This window comes from Pempheris klunzingeri, chromosome 14, assembly GCF_042242105.1.
Source record: "Pempheris klunzingeri isolate RE-2024b chromosome 14, fPemKlu1.hap1, whole genome shotgun sequence".
NCBI classification, from domain to species: Eukaryota; Metazoa; Chordata; class Actinopteri; order Acropomatiformes; family Pempheridae; genus Pempheris; species Pempheris klunzingeri.
The window spans coordinates 2,115,195-2,140,402 of NC_092025.1; the positions used below are offsets into that span (position 1 = coordinate 2,115,195).

Consider the following 25,208-nt stretch of genomic DNA (forward strand, 5'->3'; position numbering starts at 1 on the left):
TCAGCGCTGGTTAAACACACTCCTCAAAGACAACCCCTCGCATTTCACTAATAATTGCAAGAAAAATGAGATGTTCTTCAAGAGTCCAATCAACAAGATGACATCTGAATAATTAAAAACAAAAGTTTTGCTGGTAGTACCAGAAGGATCTGAATTCTGGCCTGTGCTGCCAATTTTCCCTGAAAGGGAACCTTGAAATAAAATCCACTTAAGCCTTCTGTCTTCCCCTCCAGAGTGTAGTTAAATCCTGGCTGTGTATGGACATGATTACAGAGTGCCACGGGTCTTACATCAGTGCAGAACCTTGACTTCCAGCAGGAAACCTGGTGCACGGGTCAATTATGGCAATACCTTGTTTTGCTTAAAGATGGAGGATGTGTTCTTCACGCTCAAACACACGGGCCGCACCTGAGATTTAAGCCGTAACAACGTCCACTTCTGCATCCAAAGTGTAAATAAATAAAACACAGCTTGTAGGAGGTATATGGCTCTTGGCAGAGGGTGGAGAGACGGGGTTATGAGGCAACGCTGGTGTGCTCCTGAGCCGCACATGGCTACACGGCTGAGGCCCGCGAACTGTGCTGCTGGTGGCCCACAGCAGCAGAGACAGATCCGTTTGCTCAGCAGCTGAGCGGGGACACGGAGATGCTCCTTTCACACTGAGCTGAGCACCGACAATCAGGGCTTTGTCAGGGAGGCATCTGCTGTTACAGCTCACAGGAAGAATACATGTCTCTTTAAAAAGAGCACTCAGTGGGGTTATCAGTGTTAAAGATAAGGAGGCTTCATGTCAACAAGGAAAATGTATGGATATAGCTGGGTTTTAACAGTAGCATGCAGTCTGTCTTTACATGAAAGCTGTAGGATGTTTCAGGGGTAAACAGATCCACTTTGTCCAAAACAACCTCTATCTAGTCCTTGTTTCAACTGGGATCACGCCTTTGATTAGCACTTTAAGTGACTTAAATAAGCCCTGGGGTATTCTGTCAGTGGTTTAATATTATTATTATTACCAACTTGGTAACAATTGTTCTACTGATGAACACTTGAATAAGCCACGGTGGAGATTTAAATACTGTGCAATGCAATAACAACAACAATAATATTAATAAGAAGGAAAAAAAGACAAATAGTAATAATAATGCTAATGATAATAATAATAACAATAAGAAGAAGTTAGTTAGTTAGGTTTAAATTTAGAGCAACATTTAAAGGGATGTCACCACAGGCCAACAGTTAGATAAAGAAGTATCACTTCAGCTTAAATAAAGCCACATGGTCACAGCTATCGTGCTTGATTTTCTAATTGTCAGTGCAGCAGCTGCGTGTTTTTGAAACTCCTGCTACAGAGGCTTATACACCACACTGGAATTCATAGCAAATAATTGACGAGAGGCAGACACTGACCTACAGCGGACCCACAGAACACGTTTGTTCTCAGAAGTCACATATTAACCAAACCTCAGCTGTAACAATGGTGCCCAAAAGCCATGATTTGCATTACTGGGAACTACTAGTCAACTCTGCCCATCTCACATACCCAGCATTGCAGAGACAAAAAGCAACCGTAAAATAAATATTTACCAGGTACCTAGAGATAATGTATTTGTTCTAATACCCCTGCCCCCAAACCCACATCCTTGTCGATCAGTAAATGAGTCATGCGAGACATTTATTATTCAACAGATGATGGCCTGGAGGGTGAACTGCCTATTTTCATTCAGCAATCATTAACACCGGCAGCCACTATTGCAAATTCACATACCTTTCGAGGGCATGACTGATATGCCCCATAACCATATCACAGCTAATATCTATCAGTATCTGTCTTTAACTTCTTCTATGAAAAGAAAAAAAAACAAAAACTCAGGGTCTTTGTGGTTGTGCCATTTCATTTACCAGAAGTGCAATGAAAAACGTCCTTATTTGGATATGTGGTAGTTCTTGTAGCCGACAGTAGCCTCTGACTTTCTGCCCTACCACTTCTAATTACTGCACCATCCCTGCAGGTACTGTGATTCTACATTTAGAAATAACATCAAGTGCTACAGCCTATAGGTTTATTCACCGGTTTAAAGGGCCACTTCTTACCACATTTCATTTTGTTTTTGAAGGCGAACTACAGCCTCACGGCGCCATCTTGTGTTCTCTTACAGACACGACAACACATGAGACCTAATGGCCACTTCGCTTTGGGGGGGGGGGACAAGAAAGCCATAATCCCAGACATATTTTTGGAGCATTTTATTACTTTTTTGACAAATATATATGAAGGTTTTCCTATTAAGGAAACATTCTTTCAAAGATACGTTTACAGCAAATTCATTCCTGCAAAGAGACAGGAACTATGGGAAATCATCAGAAGACATGATGGAACTAACCATTTCTATTTGTGCCCAGGAAAGGTAAGGGTGCAATTTAATAATCATAATGAATTCATGACAGCGATACAGAAGTCAGTCAACCCCAATGGGACATTTTTCTGTAATGTAATGATACATGGGGTGAATTATTAGTTTTGCATCAAGGCACACAAGCATTGATAACTGTCAGTGAGGCTTTGCCTTTTTTGCCAGACATTGGTCCCATTGGGAAGTACAACTGTACAAACTACTAAATAAAAAACAAAACATAACATGGGGCTTGGTTTGCGGGATAACAACAAAAGGAAATCTCAAAGAATTTAGATCAATAATGTACACAGAAATATCGAGTTCAGAACTTGGGACCTCAATTAGAGATGAGACACACAAGTTCTTAAGTATGGTGGCGGTGACATCAAACGTGATCTGCTAGCAGTGACGGAAGACCTGCAGCTCTTACAGAGGATGTAGCTCAGCAAGGGACCGCTTTTCCTGCTGTATGAACTCTTGTAGGCTTCTTTTTCCCTGCCTAAAGTTGCTCTCCCTCCTTGAAAAGGGCAAGATGACCTGGAGCCTGAGGAGAGTTTCGATGTTACTAAAACTTCTTATCTGTGACGTCTTGAGCGCATCAAGCACGGTAGTTGGGAGATAACCTGCCAGGGGATCCAACCACTTCTCCTTCCACAACTTCATCTCAGAGTCAAGAGACGCTTGATCTGGCAAGTCCTCCTTGTACAGGCGGAACACAAGACCACTAAGAATGCTGGTTTCTACTTTGGACATTGCATAAGGCACAATCTCCAGACACTTCAAGGTATCCAATACCTTCTCTGTGAAGAGGTCGTCAATTTCTGCTATTGAGTGTTCTACAATTCTCATGCTTGCTGATTCTTTGTAAAACTCACTCAACGGCTCTAAAAGCACTGAATGCAACATTGTTACATGAAGTTTGGAAGCGAGTGCCACGGCCTCCTCAAACCAGGCCTTGTGATGGGTGTCAATGTCGCTCTTCAGTTTACTCAGGGATTCTTTGAGATCAGGCAAATTATTCACAGCAAGTAACATATCTAAGGGTTTGCCCTGAAGAGACTGACTTAGCTTTTTAGTTACACTTGAGATGTTCTTCTGCACCACTGTTGATAGGATAAACTCAAAGTTTCTGATTGCATCGAAGAACTGCGATGCTTGCAGCTGGTCTGAAGTGCTTCCCTCGCCTTTCAGCTCGTTCAAGCAGAGCATAACGGCTTCAAACATTTCAACCATAACCTCGTGCATATCGTGACTCTTCTCCCAGTTTTTGATGAGTTTGTCCCTCAGCTCGTTGCCCTTTCCTTCATCGTGCTGGAACACGTGAATGATCATGTCTTCCAGTTTATTTTGCCGTTCTGCATCCTCTGTCAGCCAATGCAATATTTTACTTATGAGGACGGCTCCATCTGCCGCTTCCTCGGCAGGAGAGGATCTAGCCAGCCATACATTGAGGGACAAAGCAGAGCTGACAGTTCTTACAGCCTGGGGATATTTCTTAGTTAAAGCTAAACTTACAGCCCTCATCTGAGCTCCTACTTCCCCTACACTCAGCAGGGCCTGCCCTCTACAATACGCCATGTTGAGCCCCCACTTCTCAGACAGGGCTGTCTCAACAGCATCAGCATGGACAACTGGGTCTTCACCAAAAGGGATGAAGGCCAGAGTTTCCTCACACTGGATGTCCTCTTTGTTTAAGTACCTGATGCACAACGGGACATAGAGCTCGCCGTCAATTTCAACAGCCTGCTCAGTTATAACTGTGAAGAACTGAGAGTCCCAGAGTTCCTTGAGGATTTCTTCACGCAGCTGTGGCTCATAGAAAGACACGGCTTTTCTTGGTCCTTGAGGGACCTCCAGCATCACTTCATTGTCAGCTGATTTCACATCTCCTCCAGTGGACTTCTCTGCCACACTGGAGGCATGCAGTTCTGTTGGTGCTGCTGGTTTTACCTCAACGCCTCCTGATTTCAAAAATACAAATAAATGTTATTGCCACACGCAGAAAACTACCCACTGCTCAGTGGTGGAAGGAGCACTTAGATCTTTTGCATAAAAGTGTGTTTAAGTAGTAATACCACACAAGTCCTGCATTGAAAATGTTACTGAAGTACAAAAGTAAAAATTTACCTCAAGTACCAGAAGAAACAGTGCTCATTATGCAGAATGGTACATTTCAGCTTGTGAATTTCTTCATGAGGACTAATAAAGCCTTATTCATATAATAATCTAATTTATTGATTATATTTTGTGTTGTCAACTTGAATCTGTAAAGAAACTGAGGTCAAAAGATAAATGTGTAAAAAGTGCAATATTTTTTTCTGGGATTCAGTGGAGTAGGAGTCTATGGTTACAGAAAACAGAAATACTCAAATTAAGTACTAGTACCTCAAATTTGTACTCAAGTACAAGGCTTGAGTGAAGGTATTGAGTTACTTTCCACCACCGACAAATTACTGATGTGTCATCTCATAATTATAATCCAGAACACAGTGATGCTTTTATCAAGCTGCCTAAAATGCACTTACCATTATCCAACTTTAGTCTTTGTAAAGTTCCCATCACCTACAAAAACACATGACGCTGATTAAAAATCACTATAAAAATGGTATAATTGTGTTTTCATATAATTGAAATGATTTCAAACTGACCTGGTGAAGATACGGACTGCTTTCTGGATCGACCTCAATGCACTTCTCGATGACCTCTGGCAGTCTCTGCAGTGTTGTGCTGTGAGAGAGGAGCATCACATGGTCTACCCTGCTGCCTTTGCATACAGTGTTTTTTAACAGATCCCTCATGGAATTCAGAGTGGTCTTCATCAGGTCACACTCCATACTGACACTAGGCAGGACAGCTACGAGCCTTAGCAGCAAGCTAACTGTTGGGTGGCTCTTCGACTCAGGATGGACGAGTGTTTCAGCAATGGATGTTGGAGGGGCAACATCCTGGTATTTCTCTCTCCAAACAGCGGCCCAGGCGTTGATTTCCTGCTCGGCTGCTTCGGGCTCAGGAAGGTCTGCAAGGTAGAGGCTGAAGGGCTTGTCTGTGGACTCTGACGGCATGGACTGTGGATTGCAGGAAGGCAGCAACGACAGGACTGACAGGGCCTTCAAGTGGCTGTCTGAGAAGATGTACTTCATTTCATCAATGAGACTTCTGAGGAGAGGAACACTCAGAATTTCTCTGTAATATATCTCGGGAGATTCATAGCTGTTGGCTTCCTCGGAGAAGCACACTTGTTCAGGGGCTACCTTGGTTGCTAGCTGGAATGCCTGCTCGAACCAAGTGGAGTGCACAGTGCTCACATTTTCTAACATTTTGTTAAGAGTCTCTATGATGGAGGGGATCTTTTCCACTTCACAGAGAATATCAGCAGGGTTTCCACAGCGGAAGACAGTGCTACAGTTACGAAGAGGAGCACAAGCATTCTTCAATATCACCAGGGTGATAATGAAATCCATATTTCTCAGAGCCATAGAGAGAACTTGCGCATGCATGGACTTTGCACCAATGGCACTGGAGCTAACAGCATCTAGGCAGCTGAGGACGCCCTCTAATGTGTCAGCGAGTATGTCAAAGAAGTCCTCTCTCTTTTTCCACCTCGAGCAGCACGTCTCTGGTATTTCCTCCAGGGCCTCTCTTGGCATGTTTAACAGCCCATCGACAGCCTGTGCCAGCTGTCCCTCCAGACATGGAGATTCATCAAAGAACAGCAGCAGGTCTTCTGTGATGTCCAACATTTTCGCTACTGAAGGACAAGGCACACTTCCTGCCAACCAATGGGCAAGGCCGCAAGACTCACTGGGCGTCAGAACAGAGAGTGGGTAGCTCTTGAGGAAATCCAAAGACATTTTCTTCAGGCTTCGATAACCTGAGCCCAAGTGCATGAATGCTTGTCCACGACACTGAGACATCGGTAAGCCCCAGTCTTCGGTAAGAATCCTTGCGAGGTTACTTGCTTGTGTATCAACATGGCAGTTTTCATCGAACGGTAAGAAACCCATGAGCTCTACTTTTGGAGCAGACTCTCCAACATACCGGACAAAGAAAGGCAAGTACGTCTTCTCAGCAATTTTAACAGGCTTGTCTGTGATTAGTGAGAAGAAGGGCGATTCCTGTATTTCTTTGAGAATTACCTCTCTGATTCCATTTATGAGGAGGTTCACCATTTCATCATCGCCTATAGAAGGCGTGCATTTGCTCCCGCTTCCAAACCAGTTGCACATGCTGAGCTCCTGGATGAACACGTCTCTGTCCTCCTCTGAGAGATCGGTAAGAGCGCTATTCTTTTTCCCCAGTAGTGCGGCCAGTCTGAATACCGTCGCCAAGCTTTGACAATTATCTTCTGCGTGCCCATTCTCATCAGCTAGCTTCATGTCTTGGTCGTCAGTCTTGCCAGGAGATTGCTGAATGTTGGGCTCTTCAGGTTCCTCTTTGATACAATCGACTAAATTCATCACAGAAAAAAAAGACAACACAACAAACATGTTTCAATCACTTCAGTATGGACATTATTAGAATAGTTGTGTACTATTATTATATTGGAGTTATTAGAAAACATAGTTAAAAAAACAACTATACCTTCCATGTTATTTTCGGGGTTCCTGATGAAACTTTTGGATTCCTTGTCCTGTGAATATACATGGGTAAATAATTAAAATTAATAAAGGGAATAAAATAACTCAAAAATCTAACACCATAATTCTAATAAAGACAACAAGCACGTACCAGACAGATACCCTCCAGGGCTTGTGGAGTAACCTTCAAACACTGAGACACCATGTGGTCCAGGTCTCTGCTGAAGTCTGTGCCGACCTGCAGCATCGCCAGGCACGGGGACCTGTCTTTGGGATTTGTATTTCTCAGGTACTCTTGGAACTTCTTGTGGCGCATCACAACGCCACAGTCCTCCAGGGCTGTGCTGGGTAGCACGGACATAATCCTGAGCAGTGCATTGATGTTCCCAAAGTACTGCATGAGTGGCAGACGCAGTGTGTGAAATATTGAGCCTGGGATAGTCACAGATGCAACTTTGGTCTTCCACGTTACTCTCCAACAGCACAGCTCTGTGAAGAAGTTGTCAGCATCGGGAAGGTCACTGCTGTAGAGCGGAGGCTTTGACTTCAAGCTCTCAAACATGTAACTCACTGTGACCGAGCATGGAACTAGCGAGAGGAAGTTGAGAGCTTCTTTGTGGTCCTCTGAAAAATGATCCTTCACAGCATTTATAAGGTTATCTACGAGGGGCACACTCAAGCCGTCTTTGTAAAATCCAACTGGCTTCATCATGCCGTCTCTTGGCAAAGCGTTTTCAGGCACTTCAATCTGCACTCTTAGACTTTGGGCGATTGCACAGGCCTCGTCAAACCAGTTCTGGTGAAACACCTTCATGTTTGTTTTTACTCGGTTCAGCGTGGCCACGATGCCACTGATTTGGCAAAGTTGGGATGCAGCACTGAAGTGGTCCTTCTGGAGACCTGCACTGAGCTCTCTGGTGAAAGAGGATGCGTTCTTCAAGACCACCATAGCAATGATGAAATCAAATTCCATTACCTTGCGGAGGAGTGCCCCAGCTTGGTCAGACACAAAGGATTTCCATCTCTGTGGGTTGTTTTTGATTTTCTCCAGACACTCAACCAGGGGCTCCAGCATCTGCACAAACACCTCATAAGAATCATGCTTCTCTTGCCAAAGGGCACAGAACTTCCCCTGTAACTCTTGCACCTTTTCATAGCTCTCTCTCAGACCAAAGGCTATTGCATGGTCTAGCTGTTTTTGTAGAGTAGCGCTGCTGCCAAAAAACATCAAAACCTCCTCAAAAGAATCGAGAGCTCTCTTAACAGCAGGCACTGGGATGGATTTTGACCACCATGTGTTGAAAGAGTAGGAAGAGCAGTGTGTGCTTATAGCAAGAGGATACTTTTCCTGGACTTTGCAGGCGAAGGCTTTGAGTTTGTAAGAAACGTCACCAGAGCCTAGGTATGCTTGACCTCTGCAGTTATTCAAATCAAGACCCCACTCGACTGTTACTATTTCCAGGAGACGCTGTACCATGCTATCACAGTCAAGATCGGCCTCAAGGAATCCCATCAACTCCAGGCGCATGACATCAAAACTGTCCACAAACCGAAGGAAAAGTGGAAGATAGTCTTTCTCCCCAAACTTAACTACGCGGTCAATGAACAAGGAGAAGAATGAACTCCCCACTTCCATGAGAATTCCCTCCCTGACGGCATTCTCGCACACGCTGAGAACTTCTTTCATCTCAGACTTGGTCACATACTCCACCTCGCCATCCTGAGCAGAACCGTCACGGTGTTCCCTGCTCTGACTGCTGTATGCAGCCGTCACTGCAGCCTGCAAAGCAGATTTAAGAGCTTCTCTATCAGTCTCGGCACACTTCATTTCCACGAGCCTTTCGGCGTCCATCTCTAGATTAATCAAATGTAATTCTTCTTCGGTGTCCTTATCAGCATGGTTGCCATGGGATGCCACTGAAATGAGAGGTGGGAACAATTTTGTAAACTGAGATTACAGTTAATCACGTTGGTAAATTAGAGACAGTGAAGTGTGCATATTGAGGATATCAAGTTAATTCCACTCTAGTCTTTTAATTCCAAAACCTTTTTGTGTAGCCATTATCGTGTATGCTCATCTTTGTGGCTTGAGCTCTTTTTTAAGATTATTACCTGACGTTGTATATTTTGGATAGAATAGCCATAAAAAAAATAAAATCTTAATCCAATTTGCAGCATGCAGATTTTTAAAAATACTATTAAATAATTTTAATAGATTTAAAGTCATCTCACCTTGGGGAAGCTTCTCCTTTGTGTCATCATCCTGTAACACACACAACATATAATGTACTTTCTGATATGACATGACGATGATTGTTATGTACCTCAAATAGGACAATGAAATTTCAATAGGACTCTTCTTGTGGAAACCCACTCACCATTTGCAGCAACTGCAGGATGTCTGGATGCTTCTGGCCATATGACTCCACCATTTGCTCAACATTGAAGTGCACATCTTGGTTCACATAGACATATGCCATGCTGCATTGTCTTTGGTCCTCTGATGTGGCTCTCAGGTAGGAGTGGCACCGCTCCAGTACCATATGGTATTGCCCATAGACATCTGCCTCTGCATTTACACATGGAACCGTGCCCAACACCCTCAGCAGGCTCTGCACATTTGGGTAAAACCCAATATCTGGAATCTTGAGTGTAGCAAACACTGTGGTTGGTAGGATTCTGCGCTTGCTTGCATGCCTCCACTTCACTTCCCAACAACCAAGCTCTTCATAAAACGTGTCGGGCCTTGCCAGGTTGTTTAAGTTGGCGTCTGCTACTTTATCCCTGCGAATGCTAAAATTGTGGTCAGCCATGTAGGATGGCACTAATGAGAGCCATCTGAGAATCCTCACCATCTCTGTGCTGAAAACTCTCTTCACTTCTGCAACAAGATACTGCAAGATGGGCCGGCTCAGAGTTTCTCTGTAGAAGTCCTCCAGTGGTGTTTCGGTCGCGTCTCCTTGGTCCATCTCTGGCTTCGTGACCTCCACTCCCAGCTTCTTTGCTCTGCCAACTGCATCTGAAAACCATTTCCTGTGGAATATGGCAAGCTCCTGTTGGTGTTTGCTTACCAGCTTTAAGGCATTGGAAATTGTGTACTGCAAGGTACTGCTGATGCTAATGATTCCCCTGAGACTCGAGTTGAGTATGCTCACACAACAGAGGGTGTTCTTTAGAACAACAAGTGTGATGATGAAATTGAAGTTCTTCAAAACTGGCTTGAGCTTGGCCATCTGTTCAGCAGTATCTTCATCTACCTTTGAGATCATCTCATTGATGCAGTTCAGGAATGGCTCCAGAATATCTAACATGGTCTGGAAGGCATCTGTGCCATATTCCCAATTCTCACCGATAGCTGCCTTGATCCTGTCCACTTCGCCTTTTACATGCCCGTATGTCATCTGGATCTTTCCCTCCAATCTTTTGCACAGCTCTGGTGTTCTCCTGAGTAACGAGGCCACCTCCTCGACAGTGTCTGCAACATTCTGAATGGAGGGCACAGGCATGCAGCGAATAATCCATATGTTGAAGGCATATGGGTCACTTGGCGACAGAACTACTTGTGGAAACTCTTGCAGAATCCTACAGGTAAGGTCTCGCATCTTCTGACACGTACTGCCTGTAACCAGATAAGTCAGTCCTCTGCAGTGCTCCATCCTCAGCCCCCACTTGTTTCGCAACTCTGAGAGAAGCATGTAGAACAGATTCTCTGAATTTACATCGCATGGCAAGAACCCAATGAGGTGCTTTTGTGGAAACCCATCTACTGTGACAGACCTGATGAAGACTGGGATCTGCTCCTTTCCCTCTATACTCGTCACATCCTGAAGCAGAATGGAGAAGAATCGCGCCTGTCTGAGGCTGTTTTGAATCTCCTCCCTCATGAGGTCTTCAGTGAACTGGAGGATTTCTTTCTTGTCAATTTTCTCCACACAGATGCGATTGAGAGCCTGCTGACCTCTTGTGCCTCCAATCGGCTCATCAGTGTTTGCGCCATTGATGCTGAATCCAGTCAGTGCCAGGATTTCCTTGAAATAGATTTTCAGAGTCTCTTTTGCTTTGGAGCTGGCTACATTCTCTTGGGTTTGGTTCTCTTTTTGCAGTTCAGGCAGTCCGCTGTTCTCTCCAGATCCTTCTCTTGTCTCCTCAGTTACTTCGGCGGTTGTTGTGTTTTCTGGTGGCAAAGAGACACAATTGATTGAAAGTTTAGGATGATTTTTGCCAGTTAATTAAGTGTTTCTGAAACTGAACTAAACCTTTTACTGTACCTTTTGTTTTCTTCACAGAATTAGATTCCTCTTCCGACTAGGTAGATGGAAAGGACAATTACATGTTTGCATTTTCATTGTTTAATGTCTGATGAAAAAAGTTACGGCGTTTTAAACATTGAATGTAACACTTACAGGATCTCTGGCTCGTTTCCTGTTACAGGCTGATTGATTATTCACAGGCGTTGTAAAGTCAAATATTGTTGGAACAGCATCTTCCCTTAAGACACAACTGGAGGTGCCCTGAAAAACAAAAAAGCAGGAGATCACACCATTGTGCTTATCCTCACTATTCTAACAGGTTCACATCGTGTAACATTGGAATAAAGGACTAATTATACACACACAGGAGCACTGGGAACCACTTGGTACACAGTACACTCATTGGCACTTTGGTACTTTGTATGTATATAAAAAGACTGACGTTTACTGACCCAACCTTTGGCTTTTACAAACTGTTTCATACTGTTTTCATATAGCAAAATATTATAGGAAATTCAAAATCACATTTATAATATTGAGCAACCAAAACCATCAACTTATGCTAATACACTGAGTTACATGTCTATTTGGAATACATGTATACTTATGATAGCAATTTAATTCTATATGTATGTATGTATGTATGTATGTATGTATGTGTGTGTGTGTGTGTGTGTGTGTGTGTGTGTGTGTGTGTGTGTGTGTGTGTGTGTGTGTGTGTGTGTGTGTGTGTGTGTGTGTGTGTGTGTGTGTGTGTTTGGGGGGGGCATCAGAAAATGGTCAGACAAAAGGAGTGATCATTCTGCATGTGTTGGGTCAGGAAGCAAGGAGTCTGAACATCTGAATGTCTGCATGTCGCCTTCTCGGGGTCTTTTACCCTCTGAAAATGACCCCACATGCAGCTCCTGAATGCAGTTTGAGTTGTTTTTCTTCTTGAAAAGTGAAAACTCGACTAAAACTCTTGTCCTCAACAAAGGTCTGGTTGACTATTAGAGGGCAGTCCTGGAAGCATCAATGTGTTTGAACATCATAGGCTTTACAAAAATAGGATTTATTTCTTGGCTGTTGCAATAACTTGTGTGTGCCTAATAAACTGGTAATCCAGGTTATTCTGGCAGTAGTGAAAACAGCACAACGCGGGTTCTTACCTGGTGAGAGATCATAGAAGGCTCAAAGTGCTTCGCACAAAGTCTGTACAGCTTATGCAACTGCTCAGCAGGTTCGGATGCCAAATCTTGGCGATGACAGTTGTTCAGCCATTGTTTGCAGCTGAAAAAAGGCATAAATTGTTGTTGATTAAAATGGGCTTTAGCGGAAACACTTCAGTGCTCTACATCGTGGCTCTACAAACAGACATAAGCACTAAAATGGTTGTGAAACTGTTTCAACATGGTTCACTGTGATGCACCAGTTTCACATGCGTGAGTGCAGTGACTCTTTGCACTGCTAAAATAGTAGGAGGTCAGTGTTGTACACTACACTATAGACTGTGACTGACAGAACAGCTTGAACTGGGCTACACACTTGATGTAGTTAGATTAAGACACATTAGAGGCAGAGGACCAAAACAAAACGAAAATAGCTACCATATTAATTCACTAGTTATTAAAAGGTGACATTCTTAAACGTGCTTACTGTGAGAAATAAATAGATAAGAACATATAAATGTATATTTATTTATAGATAAATAAGAATTCATTTTGTTACTACTAGTGTATGCAGACACTATATTACTGCAGGCGAGTTGTTTCAGTTGGCAACTTTCAAACTACTACACATCCACGAGGGCAGACTTCATGACTGGGAGAAAGCATGATCACAGCAAACACAGCATCTACACACGGCTCTGTGACAGGCGCTGGTGGAGCAGGCTGCTACTGTAAAGGGTCATACCTGCACCAGTGACTCACTGATGCACCTGGCTGACACAACTGTGCCTCCGTTCTGACAATGATTAAAAAGAGAGAGGACTGTGGCTGATTGCTGACTAAAACTTTCACCGTGTCGATCCAGCTCTTTGCCTTCAGCCCGTCAGTCACTATTCTTTTCCTTCTCCGTCCATCAACTTTATGGATGCATGCACAAAATAAGGTATAATTCCTGTAAAGACATGAGAATCTCTTCCCTCCATTCAGCACAGTATCTGGGGGGGGGGAGCCACTCTTAACATGAGCACATGGACAACACTGAGGTCTCTAAAGTCTTTCCTCTGGCTTGGGGGTTACATTTCCTGCCCGTGGACACTGAGCTGTGCCACAGCCAGCTGATCTGCAGCTGTCACACAGTTACAGCCCTTAAATAAATTAATCCTCCTGAATTCATTTCTAAGGCGGACTGCACTCCTGCACTCCTGCACTCCTGCAGCAGCAGCAGGGTCTGGGAGTGAACAAACAGCGCCAGTGAGAAGGTGACAGGCGGAAGAGAGGCGCTGCACTGCTCTGAATTCACGGGGACGTCACCTGTTCAAACTACACCAGGAATAGAAGTTTCATTTCACATAGTTCACAATGAGCTGCGCTGCACATTAGCAGTAATGTGCTCGGCTCGGGGAGCGGAGTGTACCGGGACCCCCCCAGCGCGCTACCGGAGGGAGGTATCGTAGTTGTTCCAGGCTCCCATCAGTCCTCCTCCCGCTGCCACACGGTCGAGACGGTAGGTGTCGTATAGCCACCGACCGCGATTTAAATTACAGCATAAAAAGTTTTTAACTATGGTTTCTCTTTGTTCGGCAAACGACTGGAGGCATCAGATAAATCGATAGAGTCGATATCACACCGCGGGGTCGGTCTCCGAGCCCGAGGGAGCGAACGGAGTCTGTTTCACACGGACTTTTCTTTCAAGAGTAACGTTGGTCTGCGCCATTTTCGACAGAGTTGTGTCACTGTTAGCCAACATGATGTTAAGCTAACGCCAGTGCTAACAGTGGATAGCTAACACATTCATTTTGCATGCTAAGTGGCTCGCTTTTTACACACGAGCTGAGCTCTTACCGCTCCGGGTCCAAAGGAAAGCTGAAAAGTGGAGTGGAGTTTTCGGATTCCCCTCGCTGGTAATCACAGTTCGCTGCGGCGCAGCAGTCAGTCATTTTGGACTGCAATGTAGCTAGCTAGCAAGTAAGCTAGCTTAGCTGGCGGTTGCAAGCTGGCAAGCCTACTGTGAGCAAACCAGCAGGAGAGTCTACAGAGTCATGCCTTGGGCAAAACCTGCAACCGACACAGTTGAGTTTCAACCTTAGTCTCGCTTGATGTCTCTTTGGCAAACTAAGAACCTACTAATTCCATGCTTTCAAAAGTTGATGTTGCGTGGTGAGCCAAGAGTCGCCGAAAGCGTGTTATCCCATCAACCAGGAACTGGACCGTGCAGTACCGAGCGTCCACCAGCAGAGGGCACAATGGCACCGCCAGGCGTGGCCCAAGAGTCTTATCGTCAAGATGATTCCCATCCCTCTCAGTCGGTACCGAGCACGGTGGTGTCCCTGAAAGCCCCACGGCCGCTAGCAACTGGTTTCCGCTGGTTCTGCTTTGAAAATGTGGCAGTTTGCGCCACCAAGACACAACATCAACTAAAATAGTCACAGGCGAATCCGACCGTGAATTTTTGCGTCGCTGTGACAGGATACACTTTTGTTATGCATGCATGTTTTGTACATATCAACTTAAATTAAAAATTATACAACAAAAATAGTCTTTGCTTTTGTGGTATTTATTTATTTTAGGTTAGTTAGTTAGTTAGTACTACAATGAAAATTATTTTGTATTAATTATACACCATAACTGTTTCCCCACAAATTGTGGTTCCTTAAAAATGCTATTATTCATTAACATTTAACCCACATATAGCTCCTACAGTTCTGTTCATGTCGTGAAGTGCAGCACTTCTCTTGTTTTGACTTGATACTCTCAGCCTTGGATTTGTGGCTTAGTCCTCTTCAGGCTTTTTAAAGATTAGTCATTCTGACTTTTGTCCCCCACAGATCCAGTTCTCCAGGAGACCATTTAAATCTGCATGGTGCTGTATCCTGGATCCTATCCCATCAGACTTTTTTGTCATCTTTACACTTTCACGTTTTTTTCTCACCCATAAAATGCTCACGAGTGTCTTGGCAGAAAAGAAGAGTGAGAACACAGACTGGAGCCACTGAGAAATGAGTTTGGAACTAAAGGTGTCCTTTTTTAAAAATACAGTTATCTGGCACATTCACTAACAGTCTGTTTCTGTTTATTTGTGTCTTTGGGGGGGTGAATGTCGTATATAAACACCTAAATGATGCACACCAAGTATGTGTTATTTACCACAGGTGTGCTCTCCCTGCTGCTGTCAGGTGAAATGTCCAGAAGAAGAACAGATGATGATAAAAGCTCCCCTATAACACAAGTTAGAGAGAGTTACATTAACACCAGAAACTACTGACGGTGACTCAGCTGTTTGGTCGCAAGCACACAATCCATTCACAGGAACCATAAGCAAAGTCCAAGATGGATGGTGATAGATACTGGTAGATAGATACCAAATCTCCACCTTACAGAGTACCTGAGAAAAAGTCTGACAGAACTCAAAACTTGGCGATTAATTGCCAGGACACATCTCTGATAATGTGCTAACTGGCGGTCATATCCACCTTGTACCAGCCCCCGTTCAGCAGATTTCTGTTCTAATTGACTTAAAAACGTACATAAACATTTAGAATGAGGACCACAAAAGGTTATTAAACCAGAGACACTAACTCTTTATTAACATGTACAGGGAGGGGTTTATAGCTGAGCCCCCTTATCCGATGTCAGCAGAACACTGGGTGACACAGCAAAAACACTACATGAGTATTAACTGCCACCTTAAAATACAAAATCATTTGCAACTCACTTCTACAAAGGAGTGAAGAACACCGGGAAGTTTACAGGGTGTTAACGGGGAGGTCAATAATGGCTCCTCAAAACACAACAGGAACAGAAGGAAAAGCACAGGAACAGCTAGATGTCTGATGTTCATCAGTCAACTGATGACAAAACTTTATTTACATTCTACGTTCACTCAATCACAAAAAGCAGTATGAGGGCTGGATAGTGAAAAACCTACGCAGATGTTTATCTCATCAGGACAAGACGCGATGATAGCACCTGACTTGCTAATAACGCTGTGGATCATCTGTCCGGAGGCTTAATGACCGTATTAAAACAGACTACGACCCGTCCTCTTTGTCAGGGTGGGTCTTCATGTAGACCTCAACCATCGCATCCAAATCGTACCCAACATCACAGTTCATGCTCAAAAGAGCGAGGCTCTTTGATTTGAATTCGTCTGGCGTGTTCTCCATGTACTTCTGAAAGTGCTTGTGCGCCACAGTGCAGCTGTCCTCCACCACCAAGGTGGGCAGGACGCCGACGAGCCTCAGCACTGAAAGCATGTTGGGGAAGAACTTCACATCGGCCAGCTGCAGTGTTTCACGGAGACTCGAAGGAAAAGTATCGCCTTTGCCCTTTTTGCTCCATTTAACCCACCAGCAGTGCAGTTCGGCGGAGAGGGTTCCTGCGTTGGGGATGTCGTTTTTAAACACTTGCACGCACTCTTCCTCGGGTTCAGCAGACTTATGCTGCTCTATGACAGCAGGGACCAGTGACAGACACCTCAGGACCTTCAGGTGGTCCTCGCAGAAGAGTTCTTTCATTTCCTTAATGACGTGGTCCACCACAGGAACGGACAGGTGCTCCTTGTAGTAACTCTCTGGCCGAATGGCTCCAGATCCTGACTGATGCTTTCTCAGGACTGAGCGTGGAACCTTAACTGGGATCTCCATCGCTGTGGCTAGGTTAACGGCCTCATCATACCAGAACTCATGATACACATCCACGTTGTCAGACACTTCCTTCAGAGACTGGAGTAAACCCTTTAAACTGGTTGCAGCAAAATGGGCATCTGTTGCTTCCCCTTGCAGGTTCTTCCCGAATGCTCGTGTCAGTATTGTAGCGTTTTTCAGCACCACCAGCGCCATGACAAACTCAAAATCAACCAGGGCTTTTGAAATCTCTAAGGCGTCGTGTGTGACTTGATCGCTCCACCTCATGTCCTCGTTGTCGTGCACGCTGTCCACACAGAGCAGCAACGCCTCTAGGATTTCCACCGTCACTTCAAACGCATTGTTTTGTCTGGTCCAGCTGGTCCGACAGATGTCCTTCAGTTCTTCGGCTCTCTCCTCTTTAACTGGGTAGAAAATTGAAATGGCGTGCTCCAACTCCAACTGCAGTAAAGGGGACTGGCTAAAGAACGACTCAATCTTCTTAAGGGTAGACATGACGAGCTGAACCCCGGACAGAGCCATACTGTTCGCCAGTGACATGTTCAACGAACGAGTAGATCTCAGCGTCAGCACTGCCATTGGGTGCCTCTCCATCAGTTTGGAGGCAAATGTTTTTATTTTACTAAAATGTGTCGCAGAGCAGAAGTGGGCTTGACCTCTACACTGTTGCATGTCCAAGCCCCATTTGTCAGTCATCTCAGACAGCAGGTTCTCCGCCAAGGCATCCCCCTCTCCTTCAAAGGACAAGAACCCAGCAAACCTCTCCCGCTGGCAGTTAGACTGGTCCACATAACGGAGAAAGACGGGGAGGTACCACTCTCCTGACATCTTCACCACATCATCAGTAAGTAATGAGAAGAAGCCATTTTGTTTAACTTCCTCCACCAGCTTGCTCTGGATGTATGTTTCACACACTTCAATCAGACGGTTGAGCTGGGTTGAGGAGTAGCACTCCTTATTCGCATCATACCTCTTCTTGAGGACTTCGTCTCCACAATTCATGCGATACTCTAACAATGCCTGAAAGTTGCTTCGACCATGGCCATCCTGATTATCATCACCAGGCCCTGTCGGAGGAATGCTTTGCTCTCCCAACAGTACAAGAACTTCAAATAAAGACTTAAGGTACTCTTTGTATTCCTCTTCCTCTGAGAGTGTCTGGACGTCTTCCTTAGCCGTCTCTGCTTGAGACTTTTTGATTTCTAAAAAGGAAACAGAATTAGTTGCAAGACAGACACCTCATCAATCATTCATCTTGGAACAAATGTGGGCGTAGGAGTCATCGGTTTCATCGTCAGGTAATAAACACGTGTGTGTTGAAATTTCTACTTACTTTTTCTCCCCTTTCGCTCCGTTTCATCATCTTTGGTCTACAAAAATCAAAGGTATACATGTGATTACATAGAAACATCAAATTATACAATATTTCCCCCCCATTCATAACAATGAAGATTCTACCCACCGTCTCTTTACTGCGCTTCACCTGCCCATTTTGAGGTTGGCTTGGCACATCAAAGATAGTTGGTATGGCATCATCCTTCAACACGGCACTCTGAGCGTCCTGAGAACACAGTGAAGACAAAGGCGGAGTGACTCAAAAACATTACTTATGTTGAACTTATACTGTTCAATGTTCAAGTTGAAGTTGTGTTCTTTCACACTCTGAAGCTAAGTCCACAATGTAATATATTCATTGAATAACTAGTGAAATAACATGCAGGGCTGGATTAAACCCTGGGGTCTCAATGTCCTCTGCAATTTGGTCCCATGCAACTTGGAAACACAACTTACACTATCAATCGCAGACGTTTCGAAATGTTTTCCACAAAGTCTGTAGAATCTGTAAAGCTGGTCAGGTGATTTGTCTGTGAGGTCCTGCCTCTGACATTTTTCAACCCATGTCTTTGACCTGAAAGGAGAGGTTAAACTAAAATTAGATACATTTTAAAACGTCAGTAGAAATGGCTCAGTCCTGGTTCAGTGCTTTAACAATTCAACAAGCTATCCACAAAATGCTGCATGTTTTTGCAGCGTGGAATCATTTGTAACAAAGCCTGAGGATCTGATGGCAAACAGCACAAGAAACAAAAGCATCAAATGTATGAAACAAGAAACAAACAATGGGCAACGGGCATGTCTGTGTTTATTCCTTAGATTTCTTGAGGTGAGGACAGCATGGTCAGCTAGAAACCTCACTCCTGTGATCACAGCAGTTCACAGCTGTTATGAAGGTGTGAGGAGAAACTCCCTTCTGTTTCATTCAAAATGCATGTTTCCTGAGATGCACTGGATAAATATGCTAATAGAAGTGTAGTTAAATACACCGACAAGTAAAATTAGTGGAAAAATGAATACACCAACACTTTTCAAAATGGCTCATACTTGAATAATAGACCTTTAACAGCAGACAGTTTACTTATCACAGCGCTAAAACACATCTCGGCTCAGTTACACCAAGTATCCCAATAATCCAGCACCTGCACCGTGTAAGGAGCTCACCTGACCGGAATGCTGTCTCTTTCTTAATGCTATCAGTTACACCTGTGAAATTCCTGCTGTGGGAAACATGCATTCAAAGAGATGGACTTGTCTTTGCAGGAATTGTGTATCAGGTATCGACATCTGCAGCAGATGTTGGAGCTCTTCCTCGATGTGCCAGCCGTGAAGTTATGCTTTTAGTTTAAAGCAAATTTAGTTCAATTTGAACTGAATTAGCGCATGTGGAGGTAAAGACTGACATGAGACTGCTGCTTAGGTCCTCTGGTTAGTAAAGGACGTGCTACAGGCATTACATGTTTCTGAACTCAAGCGTCTCTCATTTTAAAATGCACGTCTAATAGTATTTTACCTTCACGTATGTAACCTACTAACTAACTCTGGCTCAGTTAGCTGCTGCAGTTAGCAAGGGTATTAGCATTAGTTACCTTTGGGGATCATACGGGAACCTGAAGAGGGGCTGAGGGTCGGACTTCCCACTAGAACAGTTTGGCACCACGCAGTGATTCTGCATCTTAACTTAGTGACAGAAATCTGTGCTTAGCGCTGAAATCCCACTGAGGATAGCTAACAGCTTGCTAACGCTAGCTAGCCGTCAAGCCTTTTTGAACGGCAAGATAACTTCCGTTTTTTGATTTCAAAATAAAACACAACGTGTTTGAATTAATAAACGGTCTTTTCCCGTCTTTGAAAATAAAATGAAACTGCCAGGAGTAAAAACAACTTTTCTTTTTTCGAGTTTGATAACTTTATGTCCAGAGGACCTCTAAAAATGTTCGTATCTCAACCAGTCCATGTTAAGTTGACAAGTCAAATGTCTTATTAAACATTCTGCAGCATAGATATACACTGCCAACCTAACAACTCCAAAGGATTTTGATTGATTGATGTTGTTCCTGCTTACTATTTGACAAGAATTTAACGCTACAGACAAACAATCTAGCGTTTGCTTTTTTGTTTTTGGTTGTAATTTTGACTTTATTGTGAAGGTTTGCTTGTTGAAGCCACACTGTGGAGCTTGATTTGACAACGTGCGTCCATGGCGTCACATCCAAACCGCGCGCTCCACTTCTTTCCCATAATCCTTAGCAGTATTTTCAAAGAGCCAGCCTGAAGACATGTCTTGGCATATTTCCATGGAATTCAGTTCATAATAATAAACAATGTGAAAGCACAAAAGTATTGGCATCAAATATTACTGAGAGCACTAAAAGTAAAAGTACTCGTGCAGAACGGCCCATTTCAGAATAACATATATTATATCACTGGAGTCTAGTTATTAATGCATCACCTTCATGTTGGAGCTGGTAACGGTGGAGCAACTTTTAACTGCTTCATATACTATCTGCTGGGTAGCTTGTGAACTTTACCCTAGATTTATTTTAATTTATTTGTTAATTGTATTTTGTAGTATTAGGCTGAATATGCAAAGTAGTTTGTGAAGTTATCAAGTAAAGCACAGCAGTAAAAATCATATTTGCCTATGTATTGTAAGGGATGAGAAGTATGAAGAAACAAACTACAGTAGAAAATGTAAATACTCAAGTACAAGTACCTCAAAACCTTAGTTACTACAACCTACACAGTTACTTTACATCACTGCTCATTGACTCCTTATAAGAAATGAGTCTTTGTACACTCAGATCTACACTAGAGCACATATTTACATTATTACATCTACTTGTATCTACATACTCAAATCTAATGCTATGTGAATACAAATGTATTTATCACTATTTCTGTTGGATGCACGAATTGAGGGAACTGACGGAATGTGATTAACCCGTACATGATTAAATATGACAAATAAGCCTGATCAATTGATCGACTGGAATGTTTCCTGAAAACATTGCTTTTGTTAACCACATTTGATGATGATCACCACCTTGTGGGGGTCAGAGCTGCTTATTTTTCACTTCACTTTTTCACACCGCTCCTGCAGAGGCTGTCAGGGCTGTCATGCCCCGGGCGTGTAGCCGTTTGCATGGAGCCGGTATCAGAGGAATCCTATTTGGGTTCAAACATTCAAACTGAGGGAGTGAGAACGAGAGAGATGGATGAATGGAGCCAGTCTTCTTCAGTTCTCGTTCTGACTTTGAAGACACCCTATTGGTTCATTTCGTCATCTCGCGATACTATCCTGACCAATGGCAGCGCAGCAGCGTCAAGTTAAACCGAACAGTTTGTTGCCGCAGAGACAAACGATGTGTTTTACTCCATAGTTGTGCTTCTGTGGAGGAACCTTCCCCTCGTATTATGCATCAAAAGACCACAACAGGGTAAGGTTTATTTTCAACTCTACTTAAATACAGGTAAAGACTAGAGCAGAAGTAACGGCCATTGTTTTTAACACCGTTAACCTGAACGTCTAACGTCCCGCTAACACTAACCTTCCCTTTTCCCCAACATGTCCGCTAACGGTGAGCTAAAGTTGCTTCTGCATTGCTTTTCTATAAATAGAGCGTGTCCACTGTCCATCCAGCTAATATATGCAAATGTCCCACCAAAGTAGTACAGGTGTACTAGGCGGAATACGACTTTACATGCAGACTATACCAAGTACGATGCTAGCATGCTAGCCAACAGTAGATGGTGTATATTATATTAATGAAGGGGTTATTGTCGCTTTGTTCGCTGCCCAGGGAGCTTCACTGCTTTAACGATGGACAACGTCGCAGTTTCGAGACGAAACCAAACCTATAAGAAAGTAAGTTGATGAATATCATGACATGTTTGTCCCGCTGTGTGGACGTCTAAATCACATTCAGAGCTCTTACCGTCTTGTTTTAATTGTATTAGGGAAACAAGGAAAATGCTCAGCCAGCACATGGGAGCAAGCCCTCTGTGAAAAGAGACAAAACGTCCACTATTCCCTTCCAACTGAAAAGCAACAAAAAAGAGGAACTCTTGGCCAGAAATGGTCCTCTTAAAGCCAAGGCCAAAACAGTGGCACCGTGGTCAACATCTGGTGAGGCTCCGAGAAAGGAAAAGACTGCGCAGAGAGATGGGAGAGGAGCTTCTGCTGATGAGGTCAAACTACGACAAACGCATAGCCAGGCCTTCCTCTCCGGACAGGTTGTGAATCATAAAAAAATGGTTGCAGAGGCTCCAAAGCCACCAACCACTGTGCCATCGTCAAAACCTGCTCCCGGCATGTACAAAGGGAAGATTGTCCAGTCAAAGATTGGATCCATTTGGAAGTCAAGTACCACGGCGGGCGGGGCACAGCTGAAACCACCAGCACCCAAAACAGAGAGCCGAAGGCTTGGAAACGTGTCAAAGAGCAGGTCCAAATCTGTTGCTGAGCTGGATGGGCGTGGCACACTGAATCCTGCACTGAAGCCCTCCGTCGCCAGACGTCCCCCGGCTGGATTCCACTCTGCTCGCCCCGCTGCCAGAACAGTCCGTGCAACAGTAACCTGTACCAGCTCCAGAAACACTAATGTGGCTCCCACCAAGGGAAGTGGGACTCAGAGCCTCAAGCCAAAGATTCCAGTGACAGACAAGAAGGTCAACAAACCTCCCGTCACAAGCACCCTCAGTCAGTACAGACTCACCATGGAGTCTGCAGAGGAAAGAAGGTAGCGTTTCTCTCACACATGTACACACACACGTTGTTTGCCTTGGTGTTACTGTACATCAGAAACATTTAAAATGTTTGTGTCTCTGCAGAGCGAAACTAGCCGAGTGGTTAACTTCCAAGGGTAAGACTTTCAAGAGACCAGCCTTGACTGGTGCAGCGCCCCCCAAAACCAAAGTCTCTGCAAAACCTGAAGCTCTCAAACCTCAGTCTCAGTCTCATGTTGAGCCAGCTGCACAGCGCAAACCTGAGCCTGAACCTCATCTGGAAGAAGACGAGGCAGACCCCGCTGCTGCTGCTCACTGTGCAGGTACCCAGGGAGCACAGCTATCAACACACAGCCAGACTCCTGTGATCATGAACACCACCCTGGACCTGCTAGAAGACTCTGATGCAGATCTGCCTGTTGAGCCTCAGGACAGAGTAGATGATGTGAGGAAACGTCAGTGTCTTTGATTTAGCTGGATTTAGAATATGACCTTCCACAGATCTAAACTACGTCCTTTTCCTTGTTTTCTTTCTGACAGGTTGTTGTGAACCTGTGTGATGCTTTGGATGCCATGGAAACGCCCTCTAGATGCAATGATGGTGAGATCATCAGTTTCTGTCATCTTGCTTTGATGCAGAGTGGTTTGTCTGGTAAATTTGGTATTGAGTCAGTTCCTGAAAGTAAAAACTGATCTACTCGTATCATGATGAATTATAGTTACTGTCATTACAGTCTTGTCATTTGTGTCCATTAGACTGTTCACAGGTGACGGATGTGTGCAATGATGTTGAGATGGACAGCAAACCACAGGACGAATGTAAAAAAGACGACCAGAAGATTGACATGCCTGAGGATGTTGGTGAGCAGCCAAAGGTTGAGCAAGTGATGGAAGAAGAAGAAAGTGACCAGGAAGTGGGAACTGATGAGGAAGAAGAAAGTGACCAGGAAGTGGGAACTGATGAGGAAGTAGAAAGTGACCAGGAAGTGGGAACTGATGAGGAAGTAGAAAATGATGAGGATGAGGTTGTGGTGAAGACCACGCCACAGATGGAGGATGCTTCGGTAGTAAAGTACAGTGTAAAGACCACTCCATACCTGCAGAGGTGAGTCCATCAATTTTCTTTTGCAATACTGGCAATTTCTTCAACCTCATCCTTTCAATCAACTGTTGTATTATCAAACCATGAAATAAATGACCTCAAAGGAGTTTATTTTCACCTGTAATAGTGTCTAATTTTTTAAAATGCCAATTATTTAGTGTCAAGAGGACAATTGAAGATGAGGCCAGCACAAGTACATCCAGGAGAAAGAGCAACATCAAAGATCTGAAGTTCCTGACACCAGTACGCCGTTCCTGCCGCATCCAGCGTAAATCCTCCCGCCTGCCGACAATGCTGGTTGATCATGATCCCTGCATATCGTCGCTGGCTGAGCTGGTGAAGCTGGATGATGATTCAAACGCCTACATCTACAGAAAAAACCCTGCACTTCTGGAAGAGCTGCCTGACCAGCCCAGACCATGAGGAGCTCTGTATGTACGCAGTTGATGAGCCTTCAGATACGTGTGGGAGCTAATGGACACTTTATTCTGTTAACATTTTTTTTAAAAAAAATGATTTTTTACTAATCTGTCTAAAAATTGTCATTTTGAGGGGGAACCATAATTCCTGCCAAGCTGTTCTTTTCTGTTCTGAATGTACTACAGATGTTCTAATACTATTCATTTTAATATAAAGTTGACATGTAATGCCAAATGCACTACAATAAAAGAATATTATTGTATCTCAAACAGTTGGGCTCTGAGACTAGATTTCTAGACTTGATAAAGTGAAGTCATCTTGAAAGCATCCTTATCATGTAGCCTACACACATTTCAGACGGGTGTTTAAGACCATGGAACATCCCAGGACACTCATTTTGGGAGTATTCAATATTTGTGGGTACAGGCAGGGTGAAAGTGGCCTCAAACAGTGAGGAGGAAACAGCCTCTGGAATCTGGCCTCTTAAGCTCATGTAATTAAGAGATGACTGATAAGAAAAATTGGCAAATAATCCTTTAGGCAATTTTGTCACCAGCAGTGGATCTCACCTAGATTCAAATGACTGCAGAGCAGCTTCATATAGGTCCCACA

The 25,208-nt window shown here is 44.0% G+C and overlaps 3 protein-coding genes across 4 annotated transcripts; 1 reads left to right on the plus strand and 2 right to left on the minus strand.

Annotated features, from left to right (window-relative positions):
• Positions 1–2,229: 2,229 nt before the first annotated feature.
• LOC139212747 (uncharacterized) lies at positions 2,230–14,565 on the minus strand. Its single transcript, XM_070843271.1, has 11 exons — positions 14,211–14,565; positions 12,369–12,489; positions 11,374–11,481; positions 11,239–11,275; positions 9,349–11,144; positions 9,203–9,233; positions 7,122–8,887; positions 6,975–7,023; positions 5,042–6,840; positions 4,919–4,955; positions 2,230–4,354 (listed from the first exon to the last, which is right to left on the minus strand). The coding sequence occupies exons 1-11, from the start codon at positions 14,303–14,305 to the stop codon at positions 2,820–2,822; spliced, it is 7,374 nt and encodes a 2,457-aa protein (XP_070699372.1). The 5' UTR covers positions 14,306–14,565; the 3' UTR covers positions 2,230–2,819.
• A 1,629-nt stretch (positions 14,566–16,194) lies between these two features.
• thap12a (THAP domain containing 12a) lies at positions 16,195–20,075 on the minus strand. Of its 2 annotated transcripts, XM_070843703.1 has the most exons (6): positions 19,936–20,075; positions 18,803–18,920; positions 18,474–18,572; positions 18,345–18,381; positions 16,404–18,213; positions 16,195–16,362 (listed from the first exon to the last, which is right to left on the minus strand). In XM_070843703.1, exons 1-6 carry the CDS (start codon positions 20,019–20,021, stop codon positions 16,359–16,361), a joined length of 2,154 nt encoding a protein of 717 aa, XP_070699804.1. In that variant the 5' UTR covers positions 20,022–20,075; the 3' UTR covers positions 16,195–16,358. The 2 variants fall into 2 exon arrangements, with proteins under 2 accessions (XP_070699804.1, XP_070699803.1); XM_070843702.1 differs by having other exon boundaries at positions 16,195–18,213.
• A 1,637-nt stretch (positions 20,076–21,712) lies between these two features.
• LOC139213572 (cytoskeleton-associated protein 2) lies at positions 21,713–24,829 on the plus strand. The gene is made up of 7 exons (XM_070844304.1): positions 21,713–21,786; positions 22,150–22,214; positions 22,307–23,088; positions 23,180–23,519; positions 23,615–23,675; positions 23,831–24,179; positions 24,335–24,829. Exons 2-7 carry the CDS (start codon positions 22,170–22,172, stop codon positions 24,597–24,599), a joined length of 1,842 nt encoding a protein of 613 aa, XP_070700405.1. The 5' UTR covers positions 21,713–21,786; positions 22,150–22,169; the 3' UTR covers positions 24,600–24,829.
• The last annotated feature ends 379 nt before the right edge of the window (positions 24,830–25,208 follow it).